This window comes from Pithys albifrons, chromosome 3, assembly GCF_047495875.1.
Source record: "Pithys albifrons albifrons isolate INPA30051 chromosome 3, PitAlb_v1, whole genome shotgun sequence".
In the NCBI taxonomy this organism is placed as follows: Eukaryota; Metazoa; Chordata; class Aves; order Passeriformes; family Thamnophilidae; genus Pithys; species Pithys albifrons.
The window spans coordinates 609039-630780 of NC_092460.1; the positions used below are offsets into that span (position 1 = coordinate 609039).

General features: G+C 53.1%; 2 protein-coding genes across 3 annotated transcripts; one reads left to right on the forward strand and one right to left on the reverse strand.

Moving 5' to 3' along the window:
* Window positions 1–536: 536 nt before the first annotated feature.
* LOC139669650 (cullin-associated NEDD8-dissociated protein 1-like) lies at window positions 537–13934 on the reverse strand. 2 transcript variants are annotated; one of them, XM_071550164.1, is made up of 15 exons: window positions 13639–13932; window positions 11002–11145; window positions 9677–9831; window positions 9156–9279; window positions 8259–8515; window positions 7568–7673; window positions 6738–6883; window positions 6284–6576; window positions 5723–5864; window positions 3664–5151; window positions 3202–3297; window positions 2355–2528; window positions 2053–2213; window positions 1304–1411; window positions 537–1099 (listed from the first exon to the last, which is right to left on the reverse strand). In XM_071550164.1, exons 1-15 carry the CDS (start codon window positions 13704–13706, stop codon window positions 872–874), a joined length of 3690 nt encoding a protein of 1229 aa, XP_071406265.1. In that variant the 5' UTR covers window positions 13707–13932; the 3' UTR covers window positions 537–871. The 2 variants fall into 2 exon arrangements, with proteins under 2 accessions (XP_071406265.1, XP_071406266.1); XM_071550165.1 differs by having other exon boundaries at window positions 984–1115; window positions 13639–13934.
* A 19-nt stretch (window positions 13935–13953) lies between these two features.
* SEC13 (SEC13 homolog, nuclear pore and COPII coat complex component) lies at window positions 13954–21509 on the forward strand. Its single transcript, XM_071550173.1, has 9 exons — window positions 13954–14070; window positions 14312–14356; window positions 16390–16505; window positions 16911–17062; window positions 17773–17906; window positions 18680–18813; window positions 19306–19426; window positions 20178–20324; window positions 20668–21509. The coding sequence occupies exons 1-9, from the start codon at window positions 14068–14070 to the stop codon at window positions 20776–20778; spliced, it is 963 nt and encodes a 320-aa protein (XP_071406274.1). The 5' UTR covers window positions 13954–14067; the 3' UTR covers window positions 20779–21509.
* Window positions 21510–21742: the final 233 nt, after the last annotated feature.

Genomic DNA, 21742 nt, shown 5'->3' on the forward strand with positions numbered 1-21742 from the left:
CTAAGCCAGTATGGATTTTGTGCTTGATCCCCTGGCTCCTGCCAGCCACCCCTCACCCTGTGACACTAACACAGACCACTAGAGCTTCTGCAGGCATGTGCTGCTAATCTGACCAGTGTGGTAGGTCAGTGCCCTCATGGCTAGTGACACCACCAGTGTGCTCCAAGGGGAGAGAGAAGCCAGCACTGGGGCAAAGCAAAGCTTAGCACAGGGTTAGTCACTGAAACAGTCACTAGTCCTCCCTTGGAGAACACGGTTGAGGTATTTTGCAGTCTAAACTGTAAAAGTAGAAGCCAAGCTAGAAAGCTTTGTATTGTCCAAACTATGGAGCTCCAAGAGGAAGGCCTGAGGGGTCAGGCAACCACCCTGCCCCATGCAGCTCCCACAGCTCGACTGGTGCAAGGCTCCCAAAAGGCCTGTGGGTGTGGTGCTCGTGACTAAAGACATGACTTCAGTTTTTAGTCATGTTATTTAGTAAACACTAAATACATTTTTCAGCAATTGGGGGTAGAAAGTGCATGTGCAGTCATTAAAAAACCATTTAAAGCTCTACTTGTTTTTACAGCAGTAAGGAATATATCAGGAAGTAGTGCCCATTGTTCACGGAACCACACTCGATTGCAATTGCTTTGTGTGCCACTTCAAACTTGCTGAGAAGTGACACTACTCATCTTTCAGCCCCTCCCCTACATAAGGATGTGTTCCCTGATCCATGAGGTGTCTGATGCAATTGCAGCTGGATCCAGCCAGTATCTCCTGTGGCTGCCCAGGGACTTACATGGCTGTGGTTGGAAAGTGGTTCCATGCTGGGCCCAGCTGGTGTCTCTGGCTGGGCATTGCAAGGGCAGGAGGGCACTGGGGGAAACACATCTTAGCTCATGTCCATCGACTCTGAGATGGGGAGGGTAGCACAGTCTTTCTGAATGCTCTCAAAAAGTGATGCCATTTCAGGACTGGATCTGATCTGGGATGAGAACTCTGCCATCACTGGACTTTTCTCCACCTCGGGGATGGTGAGGAGAGCAGCCACAGCCCTCATGGCTGAGCGCTTCAGCTCATCCTGCTTCTCAAACTCCTGCTTCACTGAACCGGCTTTCACCTGCCAATCCAAAGCCCTGTTTTCAGTTGGCATTTGCAAAAGCTGGTTCAGGCACAGAACCGACACGGCAGCAGAGATCAGCAGAGTATGTGACAGCCAGGGAAATGTGGGGAGTGGGCAGCTCAGCAGCAGTGAGGGGGAAGGCCGGGAGCAGAGGCACTTTGGGCAGGACCCAGTGCAGCCCCTGCACGCTCCTGCCCTTACCTTGGTGGAGCAGGTTGCCCGGAGGGGCTCCACCAGCCGCTCGAGCCGCTGCAGGACGGCGCTGGGGCAGAGCGTGGAGAGCCGTGCCAGCATGAGGAACGTCAGCATCTGCAGAGGGCAGAGAAACGGGGGTTGGCTCCCTGCAGCCCTGGGCTCAGAGCTGGGCTGGGCTGCTGACAAGCCAGCCTGTGCCCACGCCATGGTGAGTTCCTCTGTGCTTGTGCCAGGGGCTGTGGGCAGAGCTTCGGAGGTACTGGAAGTGCCCCCCTGGCAGCCAGCAGGCCAGGGCTGCAGCTGGGCCAGGGGCCTGCAGGTGTCTCCAAGGGCCAGTGGCTGTGGGGACAAATGGCACTGCTCAGCACGGGGATGTGGCCAAGTCTGAGCAAGGGTAAAGAAAATCACAGTTGGAAAAGGATGTCACACTTTCTATCCAGCTGTGAGGCCAGCAGCCATCACACTGCTAGATTTTTTCAATATAATGTCGCTTGTCCCACTGAACCAATGCCAATCATCAGTTTCAAGGCCGAAGAAACCTATTTTAGACTTTGGGATGTTTCCTACAAAGCCAGCTACACCAGGGTGTGCTGTCAAGGCCACCGTGGTCAAACCAGAGCCAACGACGAAAGGCTGCAGCAGTTGCAGGGACTAGGAAATGGCATGGCAGGGACATGCTGTGCTGTGGGGACACACAGCTCCATTGCAGGCCAGGCCCCCCAAGAAAATGACATCAGGCAGGGCACAGCACTGACCCGGATGTCATAGTGATCCTTCAGCCCATCCTCCACATGGTTCAGGTACTCGTAGATGTCCAGCCGGTCCAGGCAGCTTTCCAGCAGGGTGTACATGCACTCAAAAGCAGCTTTCCTCACATCAAGGCCTTCGTCCACTGTGTGCTTGAATGGCCCCATTTCTACCTTAACCACAACAAACAACAGAGGTGTGACCTAAGAGTAGACAGAGCAGCAGCTCCATCTCACCTACACAGGCAGCAAGTCAGTGCATGTGGCACCCAGCCAAGCCCAGGTACCTCATGGAGGAGCTCCCTTTGGACCTACCTCCCGGATGAGCTCCCTTCGGACCTTTGTTTCGCTGTACAGGCTGGGCAGGACCACAGACAGTAAATCCCGGATTAAGGAAGGTTTATTGTGAGCAGCAGAATTAAACAGGGCTAAAGCCACACGGCGAACGTTCAGGTCTGGATCCTGCAGAGTTTGTAAGAAGTCGCCTGTGCAGTAAAAATGCACCAGTCAGTCCTGCTGCAGTGTTTTTAAAGGATTTTAACAGTGTATCAGGGTGTATTTCAAGGAAGCTGGTTATGGAAGCACTGATGGTAAAATAACCAGTGGCACAGCCTAACAGAGCCATTGGAGATGCCTTCCCTCTCTCTGGGATATAGTAAATAGGAAAAATAGGACCGTACTGCATTTGGGAATAAAACCAAACTGTGTCTCCAGCTATCTCACCCTAAAGTCAAATCAGAAGCTTTGGTATTCAAGGAAGTTGGTTTTTTGTTTCTTTCTTCCTCAGATCTTCTCTGAAACAGAAAGCTCAGTTCTATACAGCAGATCTGATGTGTGGGCTCCCTAGATACAGAATGCTTTCCAGATAGGTTACACTTTTCAAGATCCTTGTTATAAGGAGCTTGAATTCTGGGTTTAAATGCAGAAGGAACTTCAGCTCCCTAAAAAACAATGCACTATGCCCAAGAGCAAGACATCAGAGCATTTAACAAGGACTCACAGGACAGTGTTGCTCTGTGATCCCAAAAGCAGAATACAGATCAACGCTAACTGGACTAGATGATGTTCACACAGGAGTGAAAAATGCCCAAGATGTTAATGACACCCAACACCCAACCTTTCACACCCCAGCTCACGCTGCTGTCCATACCACCCTACCTATGCAGCCTTTCAGGAGAGCATCAATGGGCTGAGGCTGGTCTGCAATCGTGAACTTGATGGCAGTGACCACAGTGCTCCGGGCATGTGGGGAGCCTGCAGAAAGGGAGGGAGCAAAATGGTGAAAGAGCAACAGACAAAATCACTGCTGTAACTCTGTAGCACAAATTGTGCTCTTGGCCCCCTTACACACACGCTGAAGAGGTAAGAGAACAGAGCATTTGCCTTAACAACTCTGTGTTTAAATCTGCTCCTGCACAATCTCCATGTGCAGTCCCTGTTCCAACACCCTCCTGTCCCTGTGCAGACTAGTGTTCCTCTGATCCCCCCTGCAGAGATCCTTCATTTCCTGCTCGTGCCTCAGACTGGCTTTGCTCCCTGTTGTACCCACCAGTAGTTTACAAGAGGAATTTCCAGCAAAAGGCAGCGTTTCCCCGCTCTGGCCATTGCCATCCCTGTTACCTGCTGACAGCTGTTTCCTCAGCTGGGGCAGCAGCTCAGCAGGGTTCACCAAGGTCAGCTTCCCCAGGCATTCTGCCACCACGTTGCGTGTCCCTTCCTCTGAGCACTCGCAGTGCTTGAAGAGCAGAGCCCAGATATCCTCCACGTATGGTGCGAGGCTGTCGGCTGGGGAGGAGCTGATCACTTCCTTCAGGGAGTGCAGCAGCAGGTACTGTCGCTTGGGCTGGCTCCCAATCTCCTTCAGCATGAAGGGCAGGTACTCCTTCAGATTCCCAGCACTGACATTCCCCAGTGCATAGGAGGCAGCGGATTTCACCTCTTCACTGGTGGAAGCAAACGCTTCCAGGATGACGGTTTTGAGCTCCCTCTGAGCACTGAGGTTCGTGGTACGGCCCATCTCTGCCAGGGAAAGGAAAGCCAGCACCTGAACAGCAGGGCTGGACTTGGGGCTCTTCACGTCCTGAATGAACTGGCTCACTGTTGCAGGGGCCTCCTTGGGGCAGGCTGAGGACAGGGCTGCCACACACTTTGCCACGGAGTGATACGCCTGTTTGTGCAGCGCCAGCGAGGAGTACACGGGTGCCGTCAGCTGCTTCAGCAGCTCCGCGTAACCCACGGCCACCGTCTGCGTCAGCACCAGCGCCTGGAGGAAGGCAATGATGGCATTCAGGGCCCCTCCCTGGAGCAAAGGGGAGTGGACAAGCTGAAAGATTTCAGCAAGCGCTGAGCTGCTGATCTTGGAGATGCAGGATGGATACACCTTGGCCAAAGTCGTGAGGAACATGATGGCCACCTGGGACACGTGCATGTCGTTCTCGGTAATTAAGGCAGGGAGCTCGGTTAGCACAGACTCGATCATGGCAGGCTTGAGGCTGTCACTGTAGTTCTTTACCAGGATGTCCAGAGCAGTCAAAGTGCTCAGTTTCAAGGCACGTTGATTCTTTCTCAAGAAGGAAGCTAGAATGGGGAGACCTTCCCCCAGAATGGGTCTCAAATCTATTTTAAGTGGAGAACAAGCAATTAAGGTTAATGCTTTGACTGTTGTCAGTCTAGTGATTTCATTTTTAAGCCTCTCCAGAAATATCTTCAAGGTTGGCTGGAGATCAGTGCTTAAATGGTCTCCCAGGTTGTAAATGATTTGTCCCATGCAGGAGATGGCACGTTCCTTCACCTCCTGGTCGATGTCAGCTGCCTTCAGCCGCTTCAGAGTACCAGGGAAAAGGTCCTTCACATAGGGCTTGGCATCGAAAGTGCAAGATTTGTCCAAAGGCCTGATAACTTTCACAAGCTGCTGAGTTACCAGCAGAGCTTCTGATGTGATCTTATAAAAGGGGTCTCCAATGCAGGTAACAACAGGAGGCAACAGGCTCTTGATATGAGGATGAAATACCTCTGGCTTGTGGTTGCAGAGAAGGACGTGGAGGAAGGACAGCGTGTCGATCCTCATGTTGGAGGAGCTGGTTTTATCCGCCAAGGAGAAAACAATACCTGTGCAAAGGAGACAACAGTGACTGATGTTATGTTTTTCTCAAAGAGGGAGGTGCATGGATCCGGCCAGGGACAGTCACAGGAGGCTGTTCTTATATTCACTATATGGTCACACCCAAAGCAAAGGCAGGACCTGAGCCCTCCAGCAGTGGGACGCTTCAAGAGCCCACAGGCAGGAGAACTCAAGACAAAAATGTTGGTGGTGCAAATGAAATAATCAGCAAATAGAAAGACAATTTTTTAAATGTCATGGGATTTTATAAAAGAAAATGTCACTTTGGTTTTCAAAGGATCTCCTTTTAAAGGAGGCTGGAATAGGCAATCCCTAAAACATCTTCAAGGGACTGTGGAAATGAACCTGATGTTCTTATCCTGGCTGCCAGTGAAGACAGAAGCCAAGATTAATCTGGGAGCTGTTCAGCACATCCACAGAGCAGAACTTGATGTGTATGTCCTGATGCTGAGCAGGATAATATACAGGAACAAAACTGGAACAGGCAGACGGAACATATGTGTTTGGAATGGCTTTTGCCAACCTTGCTCCTTCTTCTCAAACCATGGACAAGCTTACCGGGGACAAGTGCAGGGATGTGATCTGCCAGGCAACCAGGAAGAACACTGGCCAGTTCTGTCAGGAGGCTGAAACAACCCTGTCTTGATTTGATGCTCTTTATTTTGAGCTGCTTGTGCAAGGCCTTGACAATGTTGGGGACCTGGAGTTTGGAGAAGCAAATGAGAAAAGGACACCTCAGTCATCTCAGCTACTCTCAGGGGCTCATTCTGGTGCATTTCTCCAACAGTTTATTCAGTGAGCTTCCTGAGTGGCAGTTGCAGTAACTGTAAGGCATCAGCCTCACCCTTCACCCAGAGGCCAACCTGCCTCAGCCTCGACACATGTGCCAGTGGCTGGCAGAGGGGCAGTGCCAGCTGTGCACCCCTGCTTCTGTGCTGCCTCAGCACTCCCTCCACGGGAATGGCAGCAGACAGACATTAGAGTCAGCCCTCTGGATCTGGTTCCCTGTGGCTGCCTTCCCCAGGGCTCCTTCTGCTAGCCACATTCTCAGGATTGCACTTGGCACAATCATCAGTACCTGCTTGTCCTCACTGCTTTGTGTGTGACCTGCTCACCCACCTGGTTCTGGAGCATCGTCAGGGGAACGTCGCCCTTGCCGGAGCCATCGGAAGCGTGCAGCCAGCTCTGGGTGGGCAGCGTTTGCTTCAGCAAGGAGATGTAAGCGCTGAAGATGTCAGCTTTGACATTCTCCTCCCTCTCTTTGAACCTGCTTATCAAGGCTGGGGAAAGAGTTCTGTAGAAGTCCTGCAGGAGATCGTGCCTGCTGCTGACCACAGCCTCCAGGCACTTGGCCGCAGCCCTGCGCACCTTCCAGCTGATGTCGTCATCGTCACTGTACTCGTCATCGCTTTCTGGAAACAACACAAGGGAAAACAGGTGCACCATTATGATAAAACTGGAGCTAGAGAATCACTTGATCCTCAGAGCTGCCCTCTCCAGCAGGAGACAGCAGGAAGGGGACAAATGTTAACCCTGTGTTCTGCTGAGCAGAGCCATCCTCACAAGCAGGCACCTTGCTCTTCATCCTCCCCATTTTCAGTTTCCATCATCTCTTCCTCTTCCTCCTCATTATCATAGTTGTAGTTTGGGTCAAAGGTGATGTACTTCAGACATAGTGCCATCACACTTGGGATGTGAGGGTCGATTTCCTTTGGGCACCTATCAGGACAAATAAAAATCCTAAGAGTTAATCAAAGACTAAGCTGGTTTAAATACCCAGATAATCTCAAAAGGATCCCAAAGTGCTTCACAGACCATCTGAACGTTTTGTTAACATGAGTTAAAACAGAGATGCCCATTCCTGCTGTGCATGAAGCATGGCCACATTCCCCAGGGGAGGATGCATTGATTTCTATACGGAAAAATAAATCAATTGCCTTCAATCCCTGGTTGAATCCTCCCTTCCTGGGAGAACACCTCAGCAGGTCTCTAGGGCTCCTTTTCCAGGCAGAAAACACTTGACCAAACAGCTGGAGAGCTGCAGCTCAGCAGCTCTTCTGCCTGAGCCTCCTTCCTGCCTCCAGCTCCCTCCAGGGACCAGGAGCAAGGCAGTTCCCTCTGGCTGAGGAAGCCTCCAAGGACAAGGGAAACTCCCACTCCTGCAAGACCAGTACAGAAGGACACCCTCACATGCTGAGGTAAAGCAGCTTGTACCTCCAGCACAACTCTGCCTGTGCAGAAGAAGAGATTTCACAAGTGAACTGTCATTCCCAGGGGAACACAGGCAGTAAGGCCCTCCTCCCTGGATGCTGAATGTGTGGGTATTTACATATTTTACATTTCCATGTTTCCAGGAGGACACAGACTCCCTGCTGGTGCAGAGGTGTCCCCAGAGGCACACACCTTCTCACGAAGGACTCGAAGGCCTGGAAGCAGAACTCGCGCAGCTCGTCATCGTCCACATTGCAGTACTGAACAATCAGGGGAATTATCTTCTCCAGGTGCTCTCCTGGAAAGGACAAAGCAATCAGCAGTGAAAAACCATTCCAGCCTTCACTCACCCAAGCAGCTGACAGCTCATCCACCTGCCACATCCCTCCTGTGCCTGGCAGAGCATTCCTGCCCTGGACTGCACGGGCAAGGAGCCAGCAGCCCAACAAACCCCGCCAGGCTGGTTTCCAGCAGCCCCTTGTTGGCATTTCAGTCATGGGAACAGCTGTGATTAGAGATCTTCTAGGACCTGATCTCAGCTCTGGCAGGTCTTTTAGACAAGTAATAAAATATGCTGCCCTCCATTTCTCCTCTCATTTACAATGGGGTGAATCAACTGACCTAATTCACAGAGGTTAATTCAGAGCAGGGAAGCACTGCAAGATCTTGAGGAGAAGTCACTAGAAGGGCAGCCAGAGAAATACTCTGGCATCTCCTCCCTTCAAAGCAGAGATCAGAGGGCCAGGCCAAATTCACAGAGGGAATCATAGAGCACAACCCTCTAATGCTTTAGGAACAGTGAGCACTCTTCTCTTATCACTAAGAGGAGCTGCTCTAAAATGCACATGCATTTCCCAGCACCATTTCAAGCTGCTGCTCCTACCTATGCGGTGCCCAGCCTGCCTGCTGATGCCAGCCACACATTGAATGTATGTCCTGGTGGTAGATGTGGACTTGTTCCTCTTCAGCTCAGCCAGCAGATGCTCTGTGAGCTCTGAGAAGATGTTTCCACTGCAGGTCAAGACGAGGTGCCCCAGGGCAATGATGGCCCGTTTGCGAACGGCCAGCCTGGGGCTCGTCAGCTGGGGCAGGAGGCAGGTCAGGATGGAGGAGTGGAAGGAGCAGAGTGTTCCCCCCAGTCTGCAATCAACAGAACAAGGCAGAGCTTGAAAGTCTGGGACTCAGAGAAAAAGCCCTCTTGGCAGTGAATGTAAAAATCTTTCAGCTATGGAGACTTCCTGCTCATTGTGGGGAGGGGGAGAAGCCTGCATTTGGCATTTTGGTCTGAACACTGACTTGTTCTGTGAAGCACAGGGAGAGGCTATTTGTCTCCATCATGGAGGAATTTTTGACTATGTCCTTCTGGATGACCTGGGGGGTTGTCAATAATTTCCTGCATGCAGATGACATATGACACTGTCACTCTGACTTATGCAACAAGAGAAAGAGAGGCAGCCAGGAAAAAAATGTATGTGTGATCAGATCATGGGGCTAAAATAAACCTCCCTGCTTTGCCCTCACCCTCCACGTTTGTATGAGCTGAGCCTCTGGGGGATCCACCACCAGTAGCACTGCCATTCCCAAGCACAGAAAAGCTCAGAATGTTGTCTCTTGTCCCCACTGGGGATCTGCTCTGCTCAGTTATTCCCCAGAGACAGCCAACCCAAATACTGTGTTTTTAAGTCCCAGTAGTAGGATGAGGGAAATAGAGAAATCAAAAGCAGACACATCCCTGCAGCTCCCTGCTATGCACAGCTGCCAGAATGAAACCCTCTGGTACCTGCTCAGCATGTCTGACAGGATGTCAAGAGCTTCCAGCTGCACAGACACATCCTCCTGCTTGCCAATGGCTCCTGTCAGCTGGGCTGTGATCTTTTTGCACACATTTGCTGTCATGGTGGAGCCTACAAGAGAGAGATTTTTCCCTGCTATCAGTTAGAAAGGAGCCTTTTTGCTGCTGGGAACCATTCAATCCCCCCTCCTACACTGGAAAAACAAATCACCCCTGGCAGACCTATCAGGACAGATACATGAGATGGCTGCAGAGGAAATTCCTATCCCAAGGAACCTCAGCTATTCTCATGGTTTTGGGATATGTAGTTCCAAACACAGCTCAAGTTTTCATTTCATCCCATCTTTCATCACATTGGTGCCTCAGCTTCTGCTGTCTCTCCTCTGTATTTCACTATTGGTGTCTGGCAGGTGAGTAAGGAATCAGTAGCTTTTAGGCTCTGAACTCCACATTTTCCCCCCTTCCCAAAGCTGGGATTCCCTGTTCCTCAGCAGGGACAGCCAGTGTACCTGTGGCAGCTGGTGGCAGCTCAGAGATGACTGTTTTGAGGCCAATGCTGGAGATGTCCCGCAGCTGCTCCTTGTCTGACAGCATGTTGGTGCACAGCGTGTCCACGATGGTCTCCACCTGGTACTCCTTCACTTTGCCCACCAGTGGGCCCAGGCTGTGGGAGGAGAAGGAGTCAGGATGAAGGGCTGATCCAACTCCCTGTGTCATTCAAACCATCACATTTCTCCTTCTTAGAGATCCTGGCCACCTGCTTGGGAATGACTGACTGGATGTTAACTGCTGTAAGTACCTCCTTAAGCACGGAAAGGAAATATTCCTGATGTCAATTTGAGTCCTCTTCATTATCACATTCTGGATGGACGAGAGACCACAATGAGTATGGACTTACTGCTGATGCAACCAGAGATAAACAGGCAAAGAAGCTGGTCCTCTGCTCAGTGCCCAAGTGTTTTGCTTTAAAAATCAGAATAAGCCAGACCAAAGCAGGCAGAGACAGGAGCAGGGCCAGAAAATGTCAGGACAGTGGGAATCAAAAAGAAAGGGCTAAAGGTCACAGAGAAAGGACAGGGACAGAAGCAGCATGTGGTTAAAAACAAGAGAATATGAATAGGATCCACAGAAGGAAAAAACACCAGGAACCTAAATTTGTCTTTAGACAGCCCACCTTTCTGGAACCCTGGGGGTGAACTGAGCCATTCAGTGGCATTTCTGGACTGAACACTCCCACTTAGCCATGCTGGGGAAAGAGGCAGGAAAGAAAAGGCTTTCTGCCTTTGTTCATTGGGATTAAAAAACATTGAAACAGTCCAAGACAAAGCAACAGCACAGGCTGCCCTTGGAGTTAAGGTGGAGAAAAAGTCAAGTATGTTACAAACTGTAATGACAATGCCCTTGAAGAGGACTGAGACTTGAAACTGAAATGCCACAAGGGCTATACCTGCTTAGTACCATCACTGTCAAAGACAGAAACATGGGGCAATTCAGAAAACTGGATTTCAGAACCCAAGGAGCTTGATGGCAAAATTTGAAACTGGGCTTATCTCTGAGGAAGAAAATCTTAGCTATGCCACTTTTCATGGTAAGGGTAATAATACAAACACTGAACTAACGAAAATCACCTCCTGCTGCTACAAAGCTATCTGTGTGTTCTTCCCTTCTGAGTGTCAGCAGAGACAGAAAGTGCAGTGCTCTGTGAGAGGGCAAAGCCCCTTGCAGGGGAGGTTTGAGGGAGTGCCCAGGGTCAGGCTCTGCTCTCATGCTCTCTGGAGTCTGTGATGGCTTCAGCAGTGCCAGGGAACATGGCAGTGACTGCCCAGGCTCTTACCACTTCACAGCAAGGTTCTGTACTTCCCCATTTTTGTCCTCCAGCAATTTCAAAAGCATTTTCACAACTTTTTTCTCGCTGTCTTCATCTAGTTTTATTGAATCTTTCTGCAGTTCTACCATCAGGTCATTGGTGGCCATAAACCTGAAAAGACAAAGGACAAAGGTGGATTGGCTGATGTACAGACACAAATGCATCAATTTTGCATCACCTGGGACAACAGAGCTTGGCACCTGGTGCTTGTAAGAAAACACACTACCAAAGAGTCACTTAGAACCTTTCACACTGTCCTGAAAAACCAGGAATAGAGAATTACTACTCTCTTACAAGCAGGGGTCAGGTAAACAAAAACTTTCAAAGTTTGTATATTTTTCTCAGTGACTAAACAAAGTTGGTTAGCTATGCCACAAAAATCCTGGTGCATTTTTTCACCAATTGCCTGGCCTAGGAAAGGCAGTCTGGGGTCTAAGAATATATCCAGCTCTGTTCTTTCTGGCTAATTTAGCACTGATAGTACGACCCCAAACATGAAGAAGGTCTATCTGCTCAAAAATGAAAAATAAAGTCATGACTCCATGCAAACTACACCTCAGAAGTGTCCTGGGCTATATTTAGATTGCTGTGAGCTAAACCAAGGGAGGAGTTATCACTGCAGCTTAGAAGGAAAAACAAACAGCTGACTGTTGGTCAGTTTTCTAACAGGGAAAATGACAAAACAGATATTAAGAAATGCTGGAAAGTATCTATTTTCCTGGGAGCAGGAAATGCAAAAGTTGCTGGTATAGGAGTCAGGTTCTGAGAAATCTCAGCGTGGTTATCGTGTGTTATCTGCTTTATAATGTCTGAAGGGATGGATGTCTAACAGGAACCACAAAGCCACTCCCTCTCGTTACAAAATTACACCTTCTTTTAAAATTAGGCTCTGATGTCACTCCTTCAGCTCCCACGTACAAGGTAACATTGGGAGCTTCCACCTGCAAGCCCATTCCTGAGCAGCAGCGAGGACCAGGGACTGCTGTGGTGTCTGAAATGCAGAGCAGGAAACAGCAGGACTGTGCCCAAGCCATCACCAGCGTGCAATCTATTTCTGATTCTGCAGGAGCTGCTCAGCTGCACTCCCAGGTCGGTGCCTGCACCCAGCATGACCAATTATGGCCACAGGCAGCACTGGCCCTCCTGCCCTGGCACTCGGGATCCTGCACTCGGATCCGCCCGGGCAGGGGCGGCAGGAGCAAAGTGCTCCCACAGTGGGTCACCTCTGGCTGTGCTGGGAGCAAACAGCCCTGCCACACCTCTGTGCAGGACAGGGCCCAGTGTGGGGCACATGGAGCTGGGAGCATTGTCAGTTCCTTGAACAAATTGTCTGTACAGCCACACCAGCACTGACTTCTTTGGAAAGCACCTATTTCAGCATCTGAAAGTATCAGCAGCCTCGGCAAAAACCAACCTTCTTTTAACTCCCTCTTTTATACCTCAAAATACCAAGTCTGGCACAAACATTCCCTTCCAGGTTGGTGCTGAGAGAATGACATGCTCAGGGATGAAATCTTTCATAAATGTTAGTTTTCATTACTTTTATAGAGTGCCTTACACATCTGACCACGAGCCCCAACCATGAAACAGTGGCAACTTTTCTGCTGATGTAAACAAAGAGAACAAAAGCATCTTAGTTCTGTTAGGGAGGCACCTTTTCCCATCACACAGAAAAGGCTCCTAAAGCAGCCCAAGCACGGCAGTACCTGCAGTGTCCTTGCCCCAGGGACAGGGCTGCCTCTTCCTGCCCTGACCACCTCACCTTCCAGAGGGAAAACAAACTACAAGGATTTCAGCATTTGGGCTATGATGTTCTTCAGTCACAAAATACATAACAACTTAAAGTCCAGCTGTCAAGACCCTTCCACCAGGCAGCAATGTAGGCAGGGCAGGGAGCGCTGGCTTCTCTGCACTGGCCCCTGAGCTGGGACACGGCCGGGATGGGATGGGATGGGATGGGATGGGATGGGATGGGATGGGATGGGACGGGATGGGACGGGATGGGATGGGACAGTGCCGGGATGGGACAGGGCTGGGATGGGACAGAGCCGGGATGGGACAGGGCTGGGATGGGACAGGGCTGGGATGGGACAGGGCTGGGATGGGACAGAGCCGGGATGGGACAGGGCTGGGATGGGACAGAGCCGGGATGGGACAGTGCCGGGATGGGACAGGGCTGGGATGGGACAGAGCCGGGATGGGACAGGGCCGGGATGGGACAGGGCCGGGATGGGACAGAGCCGGGATGGGACAGGGCTGGGATGGGACAGGGCTGGGATGGGACAGGGCTGGGATGGGACAGAGCCGGGATGGGACAGGGCTGGGATGGGACAGGGCTGGGATGGGACAGAGCCGGGATGGGACAGGGCTGGCATGGGACAGGGCTGGCATGGGACAGGGCCGGGATGGGACAGGGCTGGCATGGGACAGGGCTCGGATGGGACAGGGCTGGGATGGAACAGGGCTAGCATGGGACAGAGCCGGGACGGGCCGCTCGAAGCGCTCGAGCCTTGCGCCACAGGAGCCCTGCGGGTCCGGGCTCGGGGCCGCGCTAAGGGCCCCTCTGGGGAAGCCGCCCGTGCCAGGCCGCCCCCGGTGCCGCACCTGAAGTCCTTGTCGCTGGAGGTCATCTTCTCCAGCAGGCTGGAAACGTGGTACGAGCCGCCGGCCATGGCGGGGCCGGCCCGGGGCGGCTGCGGGGCCGGGAGGGACCGGGCCGGGAGTGCCCGGAGCGGGTGTGAGTGCCCGCGGGGCTGACCCGTGCCCCGCTCGCCTCTGCCCGCCCCGTGCCCGTGCCCAGCTCGCCTCTGCCCGCCTCGTGCCCGTGCCCAGCTCGCCTCTGCCCGCCCCCCGAGGCCGGGCCGGGCCGGGGCCGCCCCCGCTGCCCCCTCAGCCCCCGCCCAGCGCCCGGCCCCGGAACCCGGCGCGGCCGGAACGGAACAGCGCGGCGCGGGCGGGGCTCGGAACGGGAGCGCGCGGAACCGCCGTGCCACGTCTGAGCGGGCAGGACCGGGCCGGGCCGGAGCTGCCAGCATGGTGCGGAACGGGACCGGGACCGGGACCGGGACCGGGACCGGGAACGGGAACGGAGCTGGGACCGGGACCGGGACCGGGACCGGGGCGGGGGGCCGGCGGTGTCCGGGAGCGGCCTCTCCCCACGGGCCGGGCCGCCCGCACTCGTGTCCCGGGCACGACTCTGCGGCCCGCGCAGGGGCGGTCGGGCCGGGCCGGGGCTCTGGGCGGTGCCGCTCTCAGCTCCTGTCTCCTCTCCCCGCAGGTCTCGGTCATCAACACCGTGGACACGTCCCACGAGGACATGATCGTAAGTGCGAGGGGAGCGGCCGGGCCCGGCCCGGTGGGCGGCGAGGGGGGCGGCGTGAGCCCCGTGAGGGGACATGGGTGCGGCGTGAGCCCCGTGAGGGGACATGGGTGCGGTGTGAGCCCCGTGAGGGGACATGAGTACCCCGTGAGGGGACATGGGTGCGGTGTGAGCCCCGTGAGGGGACACGGCGTGTGCCCCGTGAGGGGACATGGGTGCGGTGTGAGCCCCGTGAGGGGACATGAGTGCCCCGTGAGGGGACACGGCGTGTGCCCCGTGAGGGGACATGGGTGCCCCGTGAGGGGACATGGGTGCGGTGTGAGCCCCGTGAGGGGACATGAGTGCCCTGTGAGGGGTCACACGTGCTGTGTTGGACATAGAACGCTGTCCAAAATCCTGACCCTGCCATTCTGTACTGGGTGCAGGTGAAGACTGGGCTACGGAGAAAGGGAGAAGTTATTTAAAACCTTAGTTTTCACGCACAGGCTTGTTTCTGCTTGTTTCTGTGAAATAATGTGTCTATATGTGTATTCTAAAGGGTACCACAGCTTTGGCTGATGGAATTGGTTTGCCTGTCTGTGGATGTTTCTGGAGCAGGTGTGTTAGTGTGGGCAGGAGCAGAAGTTTCAATGGTGAGCCCAGTTCTTTAGGAAAAATTTCTTCACAGGAAGGGTGGTCAGGCACTGGAAGGGGCTGCCCAGGGAGGTTTGGAGTTCCTGTCCCTGGAGGTGCCAAGGAAGGACTGGCTGTGGCACTCTGGGCTGGGGACAAGGTGGGGATTGGCCAAAGGTTGGACTCGATGGTCTCAGAGGGCTTTTTCAAGCTCGGTGACTCTGTGATGGTGAAGTTTCAAGTGTAACTAAAGTGTCAGTATTCATTTACCCACTTTACCTTTTAAGGAACAAAAATACATGATGGTCACAGCTTTGTAGTCAGCAGCACTAATTCCCAGCCCCTCCTGAAACGCTGGGTGTTGCTGCTCAGAATTTCCTGGATTCCTTCTGCAGAACCCTTGCACAGTTAGTGCAAAAGCAGTTGGGGGAGCCAGTGGTTTGTGTGTCTGGGTGGTCTGAAGCTGCCCTTTTGTCCACACTGAAGCCTGGGGCAGCTGTGCCCCCCCTGAGCTGCAGAGGGGCAGCTGTGCCCCCCCTGAGCTGCAGAGGGGCAGCTGTGCCCCCCCTGAGCTGCAGAGGGGCAGCCATGCCCCCCCCTGAGCTGCAGTGGGGCAGCCATGCCCCCCCCTGAGCTGCAGTGGGGCAGCCGTGCCCGCCCTGAGCTGCAGTGGGGCAGCCGTGCCCCCCCTGAGCTGCAGTGGGGCAGCCGTGCCCCCCCTGAGCTGCAGTGGGGCAGCCGTGCCCCCCCTGAGCTGCAGTGGGGCAGCCGTGCCCGCCCTGAGCTGCAGTGGGGCAGCCGTGCCCCCCCTGAGCTGCAGTGGGGCAGCCATGCCCCCCCCTGAGCTGCAGAGGGGCAGCCGTGCCCGCCCTGAGCTGCAGAGGGGCAGCTGTGCCCGCCCTGAGCTGCAGAGGGGCAGCCGTGCCCGCCCTGAGCTGCAGAGGGGCAGCCGTGCCCGCCCCGAGCTGCAGAGGGGCAGCCGTGCCCGCCCCGAGCTGCAGAGGGGCAGCCGTGCCCGCCCCGAGCTGCAGAGGGGCAGCCGTGCCCGCCCTGAGCTGCAGTGGGGCAGCCATGCCCCCCCCTGAGCTGCAGAGGGGCAGCCGTGCCCGCCCTGAGCTGCAGAGGGGCAGCCGTGCCCCCCCTGAGCTGCAGTGGGGCAGCCATGCCCCCCCCTGAGCTGCAGAGGGGCAGCCGTGCCCACCCTGAGCTGCAGTGCCAGCCGTGCCCCCCCTGAGCTGCAGAGGGGCAGCTGTGCCCACCCTGAGCTGCAGTGCCAGCTGTGCCCGCCCTGAGCTGCAGAGGGGCAGCTGTGCCCGCCCTGAGCTGCAGTGGGGCAGCCGTGCCCGCCCTGAGCTGCAGAGGGGCAGCTGTGCCCGCCCTGAGCTGCAGAGGGGCACCCAGCCCAGCTCTCCTGCCCTCCACAGCACGATGCCCAGATGGATTACTACGGCACCCGCCTGGCCACCTGCTCCTCGGACCGCTCGGTGAAGATCTTCGACGTGCGGAACGGAGGGCAGATCCTCATTGCAGACCTCAGGGGGTGAGCTGTCCCCACAGCACGGTCTAATCTGGGGAGCCTCAGCATACCTTGCCCTTTTGCCCTCGGGCAGCACAGGGTGCAGGTTGAACTCCAGGGTGGAGTCCTCTGAAAAACTCAGATCTGGGAGGGACAGAGCGACAGTGGGAGTGCACTGGGGCTTGGGCATTCAGGCAGTACTTGACACCTGTGATTTTCAGGAGGTAAAATGTACTAATGCAAGGACAAATACTTGGCACTGTTTTCTCTGTGTCAGGGCACTAACCTTGCCATGTTGGCATTACCCATTCCTCATGCCAGGCCCCCTGTAACCCCTCCTGGCACAGCCATTCACAGCAGTGATGGCTCTGAGGCAGCTCAGCTGAACTGAGGCTCTCTGGGCTTTTCCAAAGGACACTTTTCTTGCAGGCATGAAGGTCCTGTGTGGCAGGTGGCCTGGGCTCATCCCATGTATGGGAATATCTTGGCGTCCTGTTCCTATGACAGGAAGGTTATTATCTGGAAGGAAGAAAATGGCACTTGGGAGAAGACCTATGAGTACACAGGACATGATTCCTCAGGTATGGGAGTGTGGAGCTGGGAAGGGAATCTGGGGAGATGAGGGGATTTGGGTAGGATCGGGGTAAATCTGTCAGTGTTAAGGAAGAGAGACTGTCAAACAGTCAGGGGTAATGAGTGGAGTGTGTAAATCTGTTCAGCACAAACAGGACCTTTGCCTAAGGTCATATTCCTGGATAACCTCCTGTCTTGATTCATGCAGTGTTTGCACAGGAGTTGCTATACAAAGAAATCAGCTTTCAAATACAGATGGCAGGGGACTGAATTCTTGAGGAAAGTACTGTCTGTGTCCAGTAAGAAAAGATTAATTTATCATGCAGTGTTTTGTTTTACAATGGAACCTTTTGTGTTCAGATGATTTATCCACCCAGTGCAGATCTGAAGTCTCCAGCTTTACTGTGTTACTGGTCTGGACTTCACATCCTCTGCCTGCCATTCAGCTCTTGTTTTAGTCAGTGGTGCTCCCCACCCTTGTCAGAGTTTTTTAGCCTCAGTAAGAGTGCTCTTTTGGTGTTCTCACTTTGAAAGGGTTCCAAAAACGAAGGCAGTTCTCTGTCATTCAGTGACCAATGTTAATTGACTGGCTTTGCTGAAATTCGGGATGTCCAGAGTCATTCTCAGCTTTCAGAGCCACTCACTTGGCGCCTGTACCAGTCAGAGCTGGGTGGTCCCTGTGCTGTCAGCTGGTGTGTCTCTCCCCTTCCCTTCCCAGTGAATTCTGTGTGCTGGGCCCCCCATGACTACGGGCTGCTCCTGGCCTGCGGCAGCTCCGACGGAGCCATCTCCCTGCTGAGCTACTCGGGGGACGGGCAGTGGGAGGTCAAAAAGATCAGCAATGCACACACGGTGAGTCTGGGCCCTGGGAGCAGCAGAGGCCCTGCAGCTGGAGAGAACTCTGGGGGGATTGGTGCCCCAAGGAACGTGCCTGGATAAATACTGAAATGCAGTGAAGTTACCTGAAACACCAAGGGCCAAGAATAACTTAAGATCATCCAGGTATACTTTGTAGTCACTGAAATGAAGTGGGGAAAAGCACAGGTGAAGGCTACTAACCAGCACCAGTAATGCCTGTTAATGGAGCATTATTGTTAAATGCAGTGCTGGAAGTTACCTGGCAGGAAATGGCCTTGGTCCTGAGAATACTTGCACCAACCAGCTGAATGAACTGAAGCTGGAAAAACTGCAGGACTTGTGTTTTTCCCAAAACAGTGGGGACTTTTTTCTTAAGCAAAACTGCATAAGGTAATGGCAGTGGCTCTCAGGAGAAGGAAATTGGGCTCTGGACCAAAGGTTCCTTCTACTCCTGCATTTGTCATCTTAGCAGCTGCATGTTCCTGTGTCTGTGCAGTTTCTGTCCCCACTCTTTACACATCCAGGATGGTATTTGCACATAAAGCAGTTCTTAACTATCCCAGGGTTTCTCAGTGCCTTAGTGAGACTGGACTGTCTGGATTTCTTACTCATCTGATACCCATCCAGCACTGTGCAGGACTCATTTTCTGAGATGGGCTTATTCCCCACCCACACAGACACTGTGCTGCATTTCCTTTGCCCCCTCAGCAGCCTTTATTCATTTATTTTTTAAGCAGCTTTTAATAGTAATGTTTTTCACTAACTAGATTGGATGCAATGCAGTTAGCTGGGCTCCTGCTGTTGTACCAGGGAGCCTTATAGAGCAACCCTCTGGTCAGAAGCCAAACTACGTCAAACGATTTGCATCTGGGGGCTGTGACAACCTGGTCAAGATCTGGAAGTAAGTGCCCTGTTGTCAAATGAGACCTGACACTCTTTGTAGGCTTTGAATGTCCCTGTTAGTATCTCAGGTAATACTTTCTGCATGTCTGTGCTTTCATCTTTGAACTACTGATTGTGAGAAGTGCTTCAGAAACAGAAGCACCTTGGTGATGCTCAGTGTCTCCCGTGGTTCTGCAGTCTGTGCCAGCCCGGGGCCGTCTTGTCTCTGAGAGTGCCTTACTAGTGCTCTTTTGTTGCCACTTTTACTTGAACAGCAGCAGATTCTGAGAGTAACTGAAGATGAGAACAAAAACTCTTTGCCTGTGCTGCTTTCTGTCCCCTGGGAGGAGTTTTGTCAGTTCAAGCCACAGAGATTTTTGGAGCAGTGGGGAACACCCGTGCTTTGTGTTGTCTGGATGAACCAGGAGTCTGGCTGTGAAGCCAAAGCCCTCCAGAGCAGGGGATGAGAAATGCTGCTGCCACCCCTCTGACTGTGTGACTGTGTTTGCAGGGAGGAAGACAGTCAGTGGAAAGAGGAGCAGAAGCTGGAGGCTCACAGTGACTGGGTGCGAGACGTGGCCTGGGCTCCATCCATAGGTTTGCCCACCAGCACCATTGCCAGCTGCTCCCAGGTGAGGCTCCCTCCGCAGGGACAGGGGCTCTCAGTGCCCCTGCTTCCATGTGCTTCCTGCCCCCCTTCCCTGGCAAAGGAGGGGTAAGGATGGGACTGCTGGAACGGGTCCTCTTGGCAGCCTTTGCTGTGGCTGGGTCTGTGCACAAGAGCCTTTCAATCCTGTTCCTTCCAAACTCAGCAGCTCAGTAGAAGCATTTCTGGACAAAGGGGTGTGTGTGGCTCTGTACCACAGACTGGCTTCTATTTTGAACCTCATGAGCAGGATGGTGTCACTGGGAGGAAGACCTTCAAACTAATGTCATGTTTTAGTGTTTCAGGATCAAATTCACTGAACTTCCAGCTAAAAATACTGTTCTCTAATAACTGGCCTTCATAATCAGCGGGGATGTTCTCAGCCTTCATACTGACGGTGGTTTTCTTGCTGCCAATAATTCTATAAGTGCTTTTTGATATCAATTAGACTGCTTAGTGAGCTGCTGCCATGTGACTGGAAAGCAAAAAATGTTTCAGCTGATAAGTATTGTGGGAGCTTTTCTCTGGTATTTGCAAGTCATTGTAGGTAGTTTTTCTCATCAGCTGTCCTGCCTTACCTTGAGCTACAGCAAGGCAAGAGCCCCTTAGCTCTGCTGAGCACAGATCCCTGCAAACACCTGCAGGGGTGGTGCCGGTGCTGTGGTCTGGAAGTGCAGCTCCAGGGGGGTCAGGGTGGTGTGTCCTGTGCCCAGCCAGCTCAGCCTCTGCTTTTCCAGGATGGCAGAGTGTTCATCTGGACATGTGACGATGCCTCTGGGAACTCCTGGTCGCCGAAGCTGCTGCACAAGTTCAATGACGTGGTCTGGCACGTGAGCTGGTCCATCACAGCCAACATCCTGGCGGTGTCTGGAGGAGACAACAAGGTGAGTGCTGCTGCCTTGGCCTGTCCCCTGCTGCCATGCCAGGTGTTCAGAGGAGAGACAGGCTGGTGTCACCTGTGTAAGGCAGGGCTGTCATAGGGTCTTCTTTGCTGCAATGGTGCCCCTTTTTAACTGACCGAGAGGGCAGGACGACCGTAACCTGTGGCAAACTATCTGCCTGCATTCTGAGTCCTCACTGGAAAGCAGAAATGAAGGCTGAGCTTGGTTTTTGTGGTGTGCTGGCAGCAGAGTTGACATGCTGTCCTCAGGACTGCAGGCTGTGGTCGCTGCAAGGAGGGGGACAGTGAGTGTGCTGAGGCTGAAAGGTGTTCCTGCTGTCTTTGAGGTGACGCTGTGGAAGGAGTCGGTGGACGGGCTCTGGGCGTGTATCAGCGACGTGAACAAGGGCCAGGGAGGGGTGTCGGCCGCGCCAGAGGGGCAGCAGAACGAGCAGTGACGCCCCAGGGGGCGCCCCAGCTGTGCCAGCCAGCACTGCCCCCATCTGCAGTGTTCCTGAGCTGGGTGAGAACTGATTTTACCCAAACTGAACGTGAACATGGGAAACAATTACCCAATTTTATGAGCACTCTAAAGCTATTACTGGCAGGCTACAGTATGTCGATAATCAGCCTTAATTGACATTCCCTTAAATTTAAGAGCAAGCAAAGGACTGTGCCTGATGCTACTCCTTGATGCTGTGGGAACTGTACCCCACTTTCCTGGATTAAGGATCACATTTGATTGGATGTGCAGGGGTCAGACTTCAGGCGTTTGAGCAGGACAGGAGGAGGCTGTCAGAGGTGGGAGATGTGAACTCCTTCGTGCAAGGGGACAAATACTCTGTGCCCTCCAAGGCCAGAACTGTGTTTGAAGTCGGGGAAGGGCTGGTGCAGTTCCCAGGTGAGCTGGTGGTGCCATCCATCCTGGCAGCAGGGAAATGGTGCCAAGATCTTCCTGAAAGTAACATGCTTGGCTAGGTGGAAGTCTCTGTGCTTTCCTGAAGAAGAGAAGGAGTAGTGGAATGCATATGTCTCCTGCTTTACAATGAACTCAAACGTGGTTATTTTACCAACATCAATGAAATCAAACCATGGTTTGAAGAGTTTTTTTTAGCCACACGTCTGTACTGTACCTCAGGTTTGTTTTTTTCTTTGTTAAGATACCAACAGAATAAAGTCCTATTGGTTAGTTTGGTGTGCTGTAGCTAATTATCTTTTCACTGGGACCCTTACAAGATGTAAAAGTTGTCTTTTTCCACTAACTTGATTATTCATTATGAAAATAGGTGAGTAACTGATCTATAATCAACTCTGTTCTTACACAGTAACATCAAATTTAAAGAAGTAACAATGAAGAGTCCCTCAAAATAAGCAGCTATTATTTTATAATGCCTTTAACTGTTCAATTCTTTATAGATTAGA

Excerpts from the sequence above, each read along its gene's own strand:
- LOC139669650 (XM_071550164.1), bottom strand. The coding sequence starts at position 13,706 with ATGGCCGGCGGCTCGTACCACGTTTCCAGCCTGCTGGAGAAGATGACC. Across the intron at positions 5,152-5,722 it reads CATCCCTGCACTTGTCCCCG|GTATTGTTTTCTCCTTGGCG; the intron begins GTAAGCTTGTCC and ends TCCTTTGCACAG. Across the intron at positions 2,214-2,354 it reads GGAGCTCATCCGGGAGGTAG|AAATGGGGCCATTCAAGCAC; the intron begins GTCCAAAGGGAG and ends TGGTTAAGGTAG.
- SEC13 (XM_071550173.1), top strand. Across the intron at positions 18,814-19,305 it reads AACCTGGTCAAGATCTGGAA|GGAGGAAGACAGTCAGTGGA; the intron begins GTAAGTGCCCTG and ends CTGTGTTTGCAG. Across the intron at positions 20,325-20,667 it reads TGTCTGGAGGAGACAACAAG|GTGACGCTGTGGAAGGAGTC; the intron begins GTGAGTGCTGCT and ends GCTGTCTTTGAG.